The following is a 13,122-nucleotide window of genomic DNA, read 5'->3' on the forward strand; positions in this document are numbered from 1 at the left end:
TAATTTGGGGAAGAAATGGTGTTTCCACACGCCTAGGCCCCTCCGCCATGACGGCACCGTCCCCACAGCGCGCCCGCCCTTGAACCCCGCGCTCCCTCCCCATTGGGCGGCGCCGTCCCCATAGCAACAAGCAGCTTGGAGGCGGGACCGGTGGCCGGTGCGGACCAATGGAAGGCTCCCCACGGGCTGCTGCGCGCTCTCATTGGTGGCTGCCGTTGCCCTGGCAACGTGGGTGGGGAGGGCGGCTCCTCTGCCGCCTCGGGTTTCCCCGGGCCCAGGACGGGAGCCGCGCTCTGATTGGCCGCGGCCGTTGCCGCGGCAACGTGCGGACGCGGCCGGCGCTGGGGGCGCCATGGCGGCCTGCGGTGGGGGCGCCATGGCGGAGGCGCGGGCGCTGCTCACCAAGGAGCCGGCGCCGCAGTCCGTGCCGGTCGCGCAGCTGCCCATGAAGGTGGCCGAGGTGGCGCTGAACACGGGGCCTTACTCCTCCTGCGGGCTGGCCACGGCCGGCTTCCGCACTGCCAAGTACCTCCCGCACGAGTGGCACGAGCACCACCACGGCCTGACCCTCGAGGCCGCCGTGGGCTGCGACCAGGCCGAGCGCTGCCGCCTCGAGGCCCACGGCCTGGCCCGGAGCACGGCTGCCGCTGCCCAGCGTGCCCAGCAGGACTCCACGGCCGCCCTGGGCCAGCGCTTGCAAGACATTCACTTCTGGAAGGCCGAGCTGCAGAAGGAGATCGAGGACCTCGAATGCGAGACGGGGCTGCTGGCGGCCCAGAAGGCGCGGCTGGAAAGGGCACTCGATGCCACTGAGGTGCCCTACGCCATCGCCACCGACAACCTGCAGTGTCGGGAGAGGCGGCAGCACCCGGACCTAGTTCGTGACCAGGTGGAGATAGAGTTGCTGAAGGTGAGGAGGGAGTCTGCAGGCCCTGGAGCTGCCCTGGTTTCAAGAGGTTGGTCTGCAAGTGGTATTGGAGCATGTAGCAGCTGGTGAGGGTCAGCTCCAGTGATGCACAGAGGTCTGGTTCCCTTTCCTAGCAGTTTGGACTCTATCCATCACTCAGAAGTATAGGAAAACTTATCTAAAAAGCTTCTGGTATTTTAAAAGTATTTAAAATCATATGGATGTAACTAAAAGACACCCCCAGTTTGAGGATCCTCTCTCAGCCCAAACAAACTCAAAATAGAGGTTTCCATCCTGTTCTGGCATTGGATGTGTTCATCCTTCATGCGGATTAAAGTCCTGCAGGTCCCTGCAGTCCCTGCAGGTTTCACTTCAAAATGCAGCACCCCTAGAAAGCAGCATTCAGGAGCAGTGAAACGCAGAGCTGCTTGCCCGTTTCCCTGCTCCTGCCGCTCCAATCTGGTAGTCCCCGTTATAACCTACTAATGAGCCCCATTATAACCTTCTACTAACGAGCCTGGTGCTGTCGTCTGCTCACAGCGAGGTGGAGACCTGCCCCCGTGCCACGATGCACAGCACAAACCCTCGTGTGATCCTGCAGGACGGCAGCACTGCTGAGAGCACCACGGTCACAAGGGGACAGCTCCAGGCCAGCTGGCCAAGGCCCACACAGATGGTGCTTCTAACAGTGTGAATCCAACAACCCCAATACGCTCCTGAAATTTTCTTGACCCTTCCCCGTGGAAGAATCTTCACACGAGCAGGCACTTTGCTACCTGTTGTTGATGTGTAGATTGCCTTCAAAGTTGATGTAGTAATTGTGGTTGCAGATGTTACACAAAATGCATTCATTTTTCATTCTTGCATGATACTTATTCTGGTATCCACCAAACAGATTAATGATCATTTGCTGCAGCCTCCAGAATACTGTGGAGGTTGATTCATGATGAGTTACTAGTAAAACCAGACAGTTAATGCTAGTTATTAAAACAATCTAGAAACAACTGTCATACTTCATGGGATGATAGTTCTTGAGCAATATTTTTGACAAGAATAATGCTGAACTATAGTCAGTATCTAAGAGATCATTATAGTCAATTTGAAATGAGAGAATTAGTGTACAGGATATTTTAGTGAAGTACAAGTCTGCTTTGTGAATCGGATTACAAAAAAAAAGATATTTTTGTCAGTAGTCAGTATTTTAGAGGAGTTTGTGAAGGTAGATTTACAGGAAAAAAATAATTTTCTGGCAGGTTTTTCCTCCTGTATTTCTTTCCTCCTGATATCTGTTCCAGAGAGTAGTTTGTTCATTGTTAAGTCCATCTGCTTCTGCTTCTGCTAATTCTTCACCTGAAATTGTGATTCTCTGCTTGTGACGACGGAGCATCAACAGCCAAGTGGGATGTCATCAAAAAAGAATGATGTGAGTTCAGATGAGGCGTGTGTACCGGCAGCAGATGGACTCTTGAGAAATGAAGATTTTGTTGCTATGCCAATGACCTTTGCGATTCAGAAGGAAGGGAGAGAAGTACATAATACGAGAGGAAACTCCTCGCATTTTTACAGTGGAAAAGATTTTACAGTACAAATGTTTGCAAATTGATTTTAAAATGTGCCCTGGCTGTACTAGCTCTTTAAGCTGCAGCTATTCTCTATATCTCTCTTTCATTACAGGAAATCAAACTTGTATTTCTTTCTCTTTCCAAAACTGAGTAATAATTCTTGACACTAAAAGCTGCTCTTCCATGAATTCTGACTGTTCACTGCTCAGATTTCACAGTTAATGGCCCAGTTCAGTGGTAGCTATATGTTCATTTGCTTATTTGAAGGACTTATTCAAGTTTTATTACTCAAGTAGTTACATATTTTTTTTCTGAATGCTGCTTCCCTATCCAGTCACTTTGCAATCTTAACTCTCTCAGGAAAATATATGACTGAACTGTTCAACTGTTTCCCCACCCTTCTTTGGAAATGCAAAGGAGATCAGGAGTAATTCATTCTCTGCCATGCAACAACCGAGAAAAAGAAGAAATATTAATTCCAGTAGTCATCTGTGTGAGATAGCAGACATCCTTTCCCTTGCACAGGAAGTTTTAACTACACAATTAATTTATATTCAAGGATATTTTCACTCATTTGAAATTCTTCCTCTCTTACTAGCAACCCAGGCTGGCATCAGCCTCACTCGTTGGTACCTTTCCTGCATCCCTGCCTAATGCAGTGGGTAGGTGCACGGGGAAATCTGCACGTCTGGACAAGGGGCTGCCTTTCATTCAGTCTTGGAGCAGCTTGGCATTCTGGTGGCCTTTCACAGGACATAGGTTTTATTGCTGCTTTTGGCTTTGTGCAGCAATGAGGAACATTTCCCAGTTCCCAGAGCATCCTGCCAAGACAAGCACCTTCCAGCGGCCCCGGCACAGGACATTTAAAGAGACAGCAGTGAAGAATCTCTTCATGTAACTGAACTTTCATTATCCTTTCAGCAGGAACCATTTCAGATGACTCACAAAGGAAAAAGAAGCGTCTCTGTTGAAGGTTTCATGCATCCAGGGAAGATTTGGGAGTCTCATATATTTTGGCACACCACCTTTTTCTCTTGAGGAGTTTTGGTTTCAACTCATTTTTCCTATTTGCTTTGCAGCTTGGAGTTTTACTTAGATCACCTGCTGTGACACATCACACTGCTGTGAACCACTGCTGCCATGAGGGATGAAGGTACTTAAAGCATAGCAAAATCAGCTGTTAATCAGAACTTCATTGACTCTACTTAACAGTGTATTAACCTTTTCTTAATGCAGTTCTGGTTAAGAAAATCAAGCTGGAGTACATGACTGTGCTTTCTAGAAGAAGAATCTTTGATGACTAGAAAGAAAATGCAATCTCTTAGGCAGAATGGCTTTATTTCTGCAGGCTGCTGCATCAGAAACAGGAGAACTCAGAAAAAGCAAGACGTGCATCTGTTTTGTTTGAGGTCCTTGACTCCCATAACCCACATGACCTCTCTTCTGAATCCCCTTTGCGTCAGCTTAGTGACATTTTAGTATTTGTGCATGCATTTCATATTATAATATAAGCACTAGTACAGGACTTGTCACATGATGGTGTAGTGTCAATAAATCATGTTTCAGCTGTGTGCATTCTGCATGCCAAGGTTATTTCCACATACTAAGTGTCCAGATTCATTAACCGGGTCCTAGATGTGACCCTGCTGTAAGCAGATGTCATTAAATTTATGCCATTTTTTATCCTAAAACTGTATTGGACACCGAGTGTTGATTTGTTGTGTATTTACTTCAACAATGAAGTCAGCCACAGCTATTCCCTGGTGCTGAAAACAAAGACATTAGCCAGGATCCTGTCAACCGTATGAAAAATTAAAGTTTAGGGAAGTGGAGAAAGGATATCATTGTATGTAGTCCTGATGAATACAATAATGGGGCAAGGAAATCAGCAGAAAACCATTTCCAAACACTGTGGTCTGTAGCTTTGCCCTGACTCTGCGCTCAGCCCTGTAACCCAGACAGCTCACTAAATAACTTAGTGCTTGTTTTTGGCATCTGCAGATCATGGACTGCCCAAATGCCACGAGGAGACCATGCAGTTTGGTAGGAAAAAGGCCGGTTGCCAGGCTGCAGATCCGAAGACTGTTATCCACTCTCACTCCCAGCTGTAATAAATAACAATCATCCTGTGACACTTCTGCTCAGAGGCCCAAATCCGGTGAGATGTGCAAGCCGGTGCGTTTCCTTTCCGACGCTGATGTGCAGGACACCTGCTAGCGCGTTGTTCCTGATGGATGGATGGATGGATGGATGGATGCAGCTGGATTTGTAATCAGGGGAGCTGCCCAGCCCCTCTCACATCCTACCATACAGACTGGATGCTGCGTTTTACCAGTTCCTCTTAGCTGCTCTCTCATCTTATCTTTCTGACCCTGGGTGCTGAACTGAGACATTGCTGACATCTACAAGTTACAGATATAGAAAGAGAATCTGCAAAAAAGTGAATCTTTAAATTCACAGCAGGCACAAAGATCTGCTCTTAAAAATTCTTATGGATTCCTCTTTGCACCATTAGTTAGACGCTCATAAGGCCATGAATTAAGATGGATTTATCATTAGATTTGAGGAGAATCCAACTATTGCACTATAAACGTTAAATAGTGTGATAAAATAAATGCCATGCTAAACCATAAAATGTTCCCTCCACTTTTAATTGACAATCATTTATGACAACAAAGAGGTTTATTATTATTAATTGTGGAGAAGACAACTTAAAACAAGCCCAGATCACTTCAGATTCACAGTATTTCATTTTAATGGATGCACAGGAAGACATATTTGGGAAAATTAGGGAAAGAAAAAGATGTTTGGTCCAACGAGTCCCATCATGAACTGAAAAAATGCAAATCTATGCTAATGTTTTCTTCTGAACCACAGAGGTACTGCTGGTTACTGGAACTCTTCGATATTCTTTTCCTCTCTTGATGTGTACTGGATCTTCAAATGCTTTGCTAGCAGAATTCTGTGCACAGAGTAAAGAAGGGTCATATATTGTGCAGCTTGTGGAAGCAGAGGCCTCCCCCACGGATTTCCCTGCGGAGTCCCCCACGTTGTTAGTGCTCGGATCACCAAGGAGAGGGGATGCAGGAGAGCCCTGCTCCAGGCTGCCGTGTTCTGTGCCGTGGCTGTGGATGGAATTTACTCTGCAGAGGAAATGTGACAGAGCAAACACAGCGTGTTGTAAGGTCCCCGCAAGGAGGATGAGACTCCTGCCTGCTCCTCTGCAGGCCCTGTGAAATGCCAGGTATTTATGCAGTGCCAATGTCTGGCCTGTCCCTTGTGAGGAGCCACGGTGGCCACGGCTGTGCCAGTTGCCTGCCCTGCTCTGCCAGGTCCTCCAGTCCCATTTGATGACATCTCCATGTGGAATCCAGCTGTATCGTTTTCCTTTTAGGGCACTCAGCAAGAGCAGTCTTGCTTTTGTTTTTTGCACTGTTTCACTTTTTCTGTGTAAGAGCCCTTAATTAACAAAGGAAAGATTTTCTCATTTAAAATTGTGCAGTTCAATTGCACATTACTCACAGGAAAAGGATTGCCTCTTTATTTGCATGACTGACTACCCAGCACAAAATGATATCAATTACTATAAATATAATTGCAAGTTGTTGGCCTTTCTGACCTTTTAAAATCCTTTTGAATTTTTATTTTGGAAATTGTAATATTTGTAATACTTCCTCTCTGCAGAAAGTGAGTCTTAGTGTTTGTATTTACAGTCTGTAAAATGATACCTTCAGCTGTGTGTTTATCTTAACTACACTCTTTTAGAGTCTTAAAAAAAATCATTTTCATGAAATGACCCTTTTCATTTAGAGTAAATTGATCTTTCTTATGCTCCCTGTTGGTTTGTTATGATGGAGAAAAATGACATTGCAATGACATATTCATCCATTTATCTGCCAAAAACATTCCAAGGACCAATGAGTGCCAGCAGAGTTCTGGGATTAACATGTATTAGGAAATATATACTCCCTTTGTTGTCATTGTATGTCTGTCTGCTGAACAACAGGCAAATTAATTAAGAGCTTTTCATATACAATAGCTGTTTTTAATATCTGAGCCTCAAATACTAAATCCCCTTACATAATAATAATAATAATAAAATGCATACTGGAGTGGTTTGTATTGAATAATTTATAATCTCCAGGTCAATAAAGTCACTTGACATGAGGCATTGATAGTTCATCTTTAAAGCAACTGTACTGCAGTCCAAGATAAGCAGCAGATACCTTTTGTTTGATGAGAAATTATTAGAAAGTGTGGCCTTTTGCTCATGTTCATGTAGAAATGAACATTCATGCTAATACTTCAGACACCGGTTGCATTATCAAGGTCAGGCAAAGCCTTCTGACTTTGACCAGTGCACACTTAGCAATTGAAAGAAAATTAATCCGTCATACAAAATTGCATATACAAGATTATTCCGTAGTCTGTGATACTGTCCATCATCTGAGGCAAAATGAGTTCTGGAGTAAATTGGTTTAATAAAAAAATGAAAGCTGTAAATGTCATCAGGTTTATCTTAGGATGGCTTTCCTGTACCTGGTGAGGAAGACAATTGCTGTTTAAATCACAGAGCAGCAGCTTCTGTTTTCAGTTAATGCACAGAGTTCAAAGGAGGTAGGCCAAAATCCATGCAGCATGAAAATAATGAACCCCAGGCTTTAGAAGTATTTCAAGTTTTACTGAACTTTTAGACTTATACCTGAGTTACCTTGGTATTTTCTAACTCCTAAGAAGATCTTGTCTTGCAATGTTGGGGTAACGAGTGCAGGATTTAACTGTTTATCCACAACCATTGAAATCAATCAGCTTGGTAAGATCTATAGCTCTACACTGGATGTCACAGAAATCTCAACTGTTTTTATCTAGGAAGCTGAACTGATCAGAAATATCCAGGAACTCCTGAAGAGAACTTTGATGCAAGCTGTTAACCAGATGCGGTGAGTTGGTTTTCACTGTTTGTTAGTAGTCACTTTATATTGGCAAAGAATTCCTTCTGTAGCCCCTCTGCCCAAAGTGGATGAAGTTTATACCAATGCATGGCTTAAAATCTGTATGAATTGCATTTAAACTTCTCCAATATATAGTATAGTATAATAATATGCTATTTTACAACAATTTGTCCGACTGCAAGGCCATTTTGACCTGAGCTTTTTGCCACCAGATGTCAGTATGAATGTAAAATATGAAAACTCGCTCCAGCTTCCCTGTCAATATGAATGTTCATTGCATTTCAAAAGCAGTATTTGCTTTTAGTTTATAATGAACCCGTCAGAAATAAGGTGTTAACTGAATTCCAAGGTGAATCAACATGATGGGATTAACTGATAGAAACCTTCGTATCTTACGGTTTTCAGTTTGTTCCAATTTTGTGATATTCTACCAGAAAAAGAAATATGTAGTTTTTATAAAGAATGTCTATAAATACATAATAATTTAATGTAGCTCAGTTACAGCAGAAAAGTAATAACTGAGTTTCAGCTTCACATTTTGTAAGTAATACATTTAAGATCATTTTTGTACCACCTTTGGCTGGCTGAGTCTTTTCAATTCCTTAGGTGATAGTGACATCTGCTGTTAGCAGTAGATAAAGAGCAGCTGTTTTTGATAACTTAAAGTCATTCTGATTTATCTGACTCATTCAATAGAGAACGGGGCAGTGACATTAATAGTGAATGTCAGTGTTTGTGTATTTTCCAAGGACAAACCATGCCACAGTCTATGGAAGGCTGGGTGGGTGGGCTCAGAGAATGTCACAGGGTGCCTTTATGGTGCTCTCAAATTGTACCAGGACCAAAGTACTAGGGAAAGGGGAGGATGAACCCCCATTAGCACCCTATGTCTCAGCGTGATAAGAGTGTTCTGCTGGGGAAATCTGCTTCTTTTCCTCCCCATCATAATTGCAGCTGTAGCCACTACTTATAGAATCCTCTTTGTTTTAGAATTAATCTGTAAAATCCAAGGTCCAACGACTCCCCTGTGTCAGGCTATAAGAGCTCTAAGCCTTCAGTAAGCACCAGGCAGAGCTGAACATTTAGACCCGTGGTTAACACACTGGACTTCCTTTCCTCCTAGCAGATGGTTATGAGAGACAGAGTTTGGTTAGGATTTGCAAGGAAAAAAAGGAAAGTTTACTTAGTGTTCTGTGACAGACTGAGGCTTAGAGCCTAGCTTCATAAATGCCTGTGATAATTTTGCAGAATTGTATTGCTTTCCACTGGAAATGTGTGATAATAATGCTTTTTGTAGATTAAATCGAGATCAGAAAGAGGTTTGTGAAATGGACTGGTCAGACAAAGTCGAAACGTACAACATCGATGAGAAATGTGGCAGATACAATAACCAGAGTACCAACATCCAGTTCCATCCTGGCTCCGTGAAGTTTGAAGAGAGGTGGGTACTTCCTGCTATTATCCTCTGCCAATGATCCTGGTGAGGTAGGATATATCCGTGGTGTCAGTGAAAGCCATAATGCTGCTCTGAATTAACGGCGTGATTGCAGAATTGAAGGTGTGATTGCAGATGTAATGTCACAGCTTTAAAACAGCAGCATGGATAGCAAAGGTAATGCTCCTGTCTCAGCATGCAGCCCTGCTGACAGCAAAGTGTGCCCACTCTATGCAGATTGAGTCTGTAGAAATCTTCCCCTAAAATAATTGCCTGCATACTTCTGAAAGCTAATCTAAATCCTGTGGAGGCATCAGTGGGCCATTCTTTTGGGAAAGGTTCGTGCAGAGGATTAGTCTTACTTGCAATGAATCTTGCTGCTTCGCCCTCCCCTTTCAGGCAGTATTGACCTGACACAGTGTTCCAAGAGCTACGTAGTTTCTTCTGTTGCTCAACACCACAAGGTATAACCAGATATCCCGTTGTATACACAGACTGTAAAGCTTAAATGTATTCATGTTTTGCTTTGCTGGTGACTTAACAGTGCTTGTAGTTAGTAGCTGTATACTCTCCTCAGTTATATGAGCTAACGGGAAAGAGCTTCAGCTGCATTACTTCCGGCAAGCCACAGGGTGAATGAGAGTTTATTACTTCTATATTGATTTTTTTATATTCCTTCATGGCAACACTAGACAGCCGACAATGTAGTAAAAGAAAAGAAAAAAAAAAAAAGAGAGAGAAAGAAATAGTGGCTTGACAACATTTTTCCAGGGAGACAACCAGCTTCAAATTGTCATCTCAAATGCAACTTGAATAAAAGAAATTTTTATACTGTTCACCTCTTCTTGCAGTGCCTCAACACCAGAGACATGGTCAAAGTTCAGTCACGACAACATTTATAGGGCAGAACGAGAGAAAATGGCTTCCATCAATCTCCGTGCCCTGATTGACAGTGTTCTCCAGGATGTGTCTGAGGACCTGCGCGCGCAGTGCGCCGCGGTCAACGGGGCTTTTGCCAAACGCTGCGAGGAGCTGGAGGATGCAAAACACAAACTAGAGTTTCACTTGAAAAACGTAAGTGTTCCCGTTGGAATGCTGGCTAATGATGTGATAACCTCCTTGGAGAGAATCACAGTGGAATTGTCCTCTAGGAAAAACTAGATACTAGATTATCCATTCTCCTCAATATGAGAGTAGCAAGAAATAGGTGAAAAACACTTTTGTGCTTCCATTTCTCCTATATTCTGGCCAAATAAGGAATCAAAGCTATAATTAGAACCTGAAACAGGTGCACAGTATACACAGAGGCAAGAATATTTTATTAAACAGTTCTTTTTTGTGGATATCCTCTTCAGACACTTAAGGAGATTGGAGATCAAGAAGCTAACATTGCTGCTCTCAAACAAGCTATCAAGGACAAAGAAACCCCAATGAAAGTTGCTCAAACAAGGCTGTATGACAGATCTTTTAGGCCCAATGTGGAGCTCTGCAGAGATCCAGCACAATTCAGGTAAGGATTAATAAAAAATTCCTCCATGATGTGCATTCTATCCAGAGGCAGTCAGACAGCTTTTGAACTTATTATTTGTAACACATACCCTTCAGCTCTTCATTACTAAGCTTGATTCTGGTATTTTAGTCAGAAATAATTTCACTGACTGAAATCACTGCAATATAAATATCATTTTAACCTAAGGAATTGACGAATCTATAGACAGGACTCTGCCTTTTGGCAGCACTTTCTCCTTTGAACCGTGTGATTTCTTTTCTGATTTAGAAGGTCCAAAAAAACTTGACAGCATGAGGATAATTTGCAGCCCCTTTGTTATTAGCAAAAGTTTACCACAAGGTGGACCATATGCACTGACTAAAATATGTTCAAGTGCTGAGACTGTAAATAGTCCGTGCATATCCATGCACTGAGAAAAATCCTCAGTTCCTCTCAAGTATTGGGCTGATGGGTGTTTGGCTTTCAGTAATAATCCATTTTAAAACTGGCGGTCAATAAATCCTTTCAAATTAAAGGTCTGAATGACACATTTGTCACTTCTGATCTCATTATAGGCCTTGTAATTGATTCTCCCCCTTCAATAATTCCTGCCTCTATGAAAAGTAGGGGATAAAAGCTTACAACATGCTGGTAGCAAAAATGCCTGCTATTCAAAGCCAGTATGCTGTTCTTCACACACTGAGCAAGAAGCCACGATTAATCCAAATGCTCTTTGCTTTCTGAGGCATGCTCATTTAGGTCCTGATTCAGCAAATCATCACTGTGCTAGCTTTCTAGTATGTACATTGCCTTTAATGGGATTTAAGGACAAACTTAAAGGGTTTTGCTGAATGGTCATGTGTTTAAGTGCCATGCTTATATAGCTTCAAGTTATTCAGTGCCCTGTAGCGCATCTGAGTCTTGTTTCCCCAGGAAATACGTGAATTCTGTAAAGACAGAGAATGCAGTAAAGCCCCAATCCCCGTAGGCTTTCAATTAAAATGATGTGCTGCTTTCTTATTGACAGCCTGTATGTTTTTAAACTAAGGACTGATCCCTGGTACATCAACATACATCTGGTATAATGCTCATCATTAATACTCGAGTTTTATACCATTGAACAGATGTAGAAATCTAGGCTGAAAGCAAGCTGATCCGATCAAACTGGGTGACTCATCTAGCAGTTTCTGCTCTGTAATTCTTAGTAGAAGCCTCCTGCACAACGGGAGGGTGCTTAGTGGCAAAAGCATTCCATACTGTGTAAATTATGAGAGAGTTCTGTAACAAAAACTATGCAGGTGAACTGTGTTTTCAGCTAAGCAGGCAGGATGTCATTCACATCCCTGAGTGCTGCAGGCCAAGGTCTCCAGCACACATCAGCTCCTCTTCAGTGCTTTGGGATCCAAACTTTCTTCCTTTTATGGAGCATAATTATTCAATAGTTATTGATCTTTATTCCCATAACAGTTCATTTGTCTTTGGGACTGGCTTCCCCTCAACTTTGTATTGTGTAATTCTATTCAGGCTGATCAGTGAAGTTGAAGAACTAACGGAGTCCATTGAGTCTTTGAAGAAAAAACTGCTAGAATCTGAACAGTCTCTGAGGAACCTGGAAGACACACGGATGAATTTAGAGAAAGAAATAGCTGTGAAAGCAAACAGCATTTTTATTGATAAGCAGAAGTGTATGGCCCATCGCACACGCTACCCTGTTGTTCTTAAATTAGCAGGTTACCAGTAGTAATCTTTGTACTACGTATATAAAATTTGGAAGAAAAGTGTAGTCTATAATCTTTCATATAAAAACATGGATAATACTATATGTAGAAATATTGCATTTCCTTTATTTGGGTCAAAATGTGTTAGTCTAATTTGGCTGTTGTTGGGTCTTGCCTTTGAAAGTCCATTCTACCTGGTGCAGATATTTATAGCCATTTTTAAAAAAAATGTTTTAAAGGTGAATAATGTGTATTGTGGATAATAATGTCACATACAGATACAGATACTGACATAGAACGTTTCTAGTTTTCCAATATATTCAGGTGGCCTGAAATGAGAGCAGTAACAGTTCTTGCCTGGCAGTAGATCATTTGATTAGCAAGGAAACAGAGTAAAGACTTTTAAGCTGCTCAAACATTATTAGGAAAAAGATACTTTGCACAGGTTGGATGACAATCTGACCATTGGCAAAAACACTCATGAATGGGCTCATTCATGGAGCCCGTGACACCTGCTTATCTGATCTGAAAATGAGTCCAAGGATTTTTTCAATTCAATTCAGTTTGTGGGGTTTTTTCAGGAGAAAAAAAAAAAAAGAGAGAGAGAGAGAAAAAAAAAAGGGAAAAAACCCATAAACTAAACAGCTTGTGAATAGCAATTGTGCTTTTCCACTTAAGCACTTGGTTATTGAATTGAGCTCTTGATCTGTTCCAGCTCTTCCCTGGAAGCAGGGCATGTGCTTGAACTGTTACTCAGAAAGGAGAACGCATCAGGTTCATCTACGTGGAGCCATGCAGCAATTGTCATTCCTCCATTAGCTTAGCAGGCCACTTGGTTGAATTTGTGACATGCGTCAAAACCGGGAAAAAATGACACATAACAGAATTCCATTATGGTTACCTGTTTTACATCTTTTCCCTTTTAAAAGGCAGCTGACCAAAGAGGAAAAAAATCCCACTTAGCTGCTGTGCAGTTCCAAAGAGCTCTGCTCAGTTAGCAGAGCAGGAGAGGCCATTAGCTGATCTGCCTTGCTCGCAGGCAGCTGTTTGGATCATCTC

At 42.6% G+C, this 13,122-nt stretch overlaps 1 protein-coding gene across 1 annotated transcript; it reads left to right on the forward strand.

Moving 5' to 3' along the window:
- The first annotated feature begins 376 nt into the window (after positions 1–376).
- Positions 377–12,094, forward strand: TEKT4 (tektin 4). The gene is made up of 6 exons (XM_010221297.2): positions 377–910; positions 7,339–7,409; positions 8,719–8,862; positions 9,708–9,930; positions 10,212–10,366; positions 11,870–12,094. Exons 1-6 carry the CDS (start codon positions 377–379, stop codon positions 12,084–12,086), a joined length of 1,344 nt encoding a protein of 447 aa, XP_010219599.2. The 3' UTR covers positions 12,087–12,094.
- The last annotated feature ends 1,028 nt before the right edge of the window (positions 12,095–13,122 follow it).

This window comes from Tinamus guttatus, unplaced genomic scaffold (assembly GCF_059628265.1).
Source record: "Tinamus guttatus ecotype Peru unplaced genomic scaffold, ASM5962826v1 Tinamus_guttatus_pri_ptg000291l, whole genome shotgun sequence".
Taxonomy (NCBI): domain Eukaryota; kingdom Metazoa; phylum Chordata; class Aves; order Tinamiformes; family Tinamidae; genus Tinamus; species Tinamus guttatus.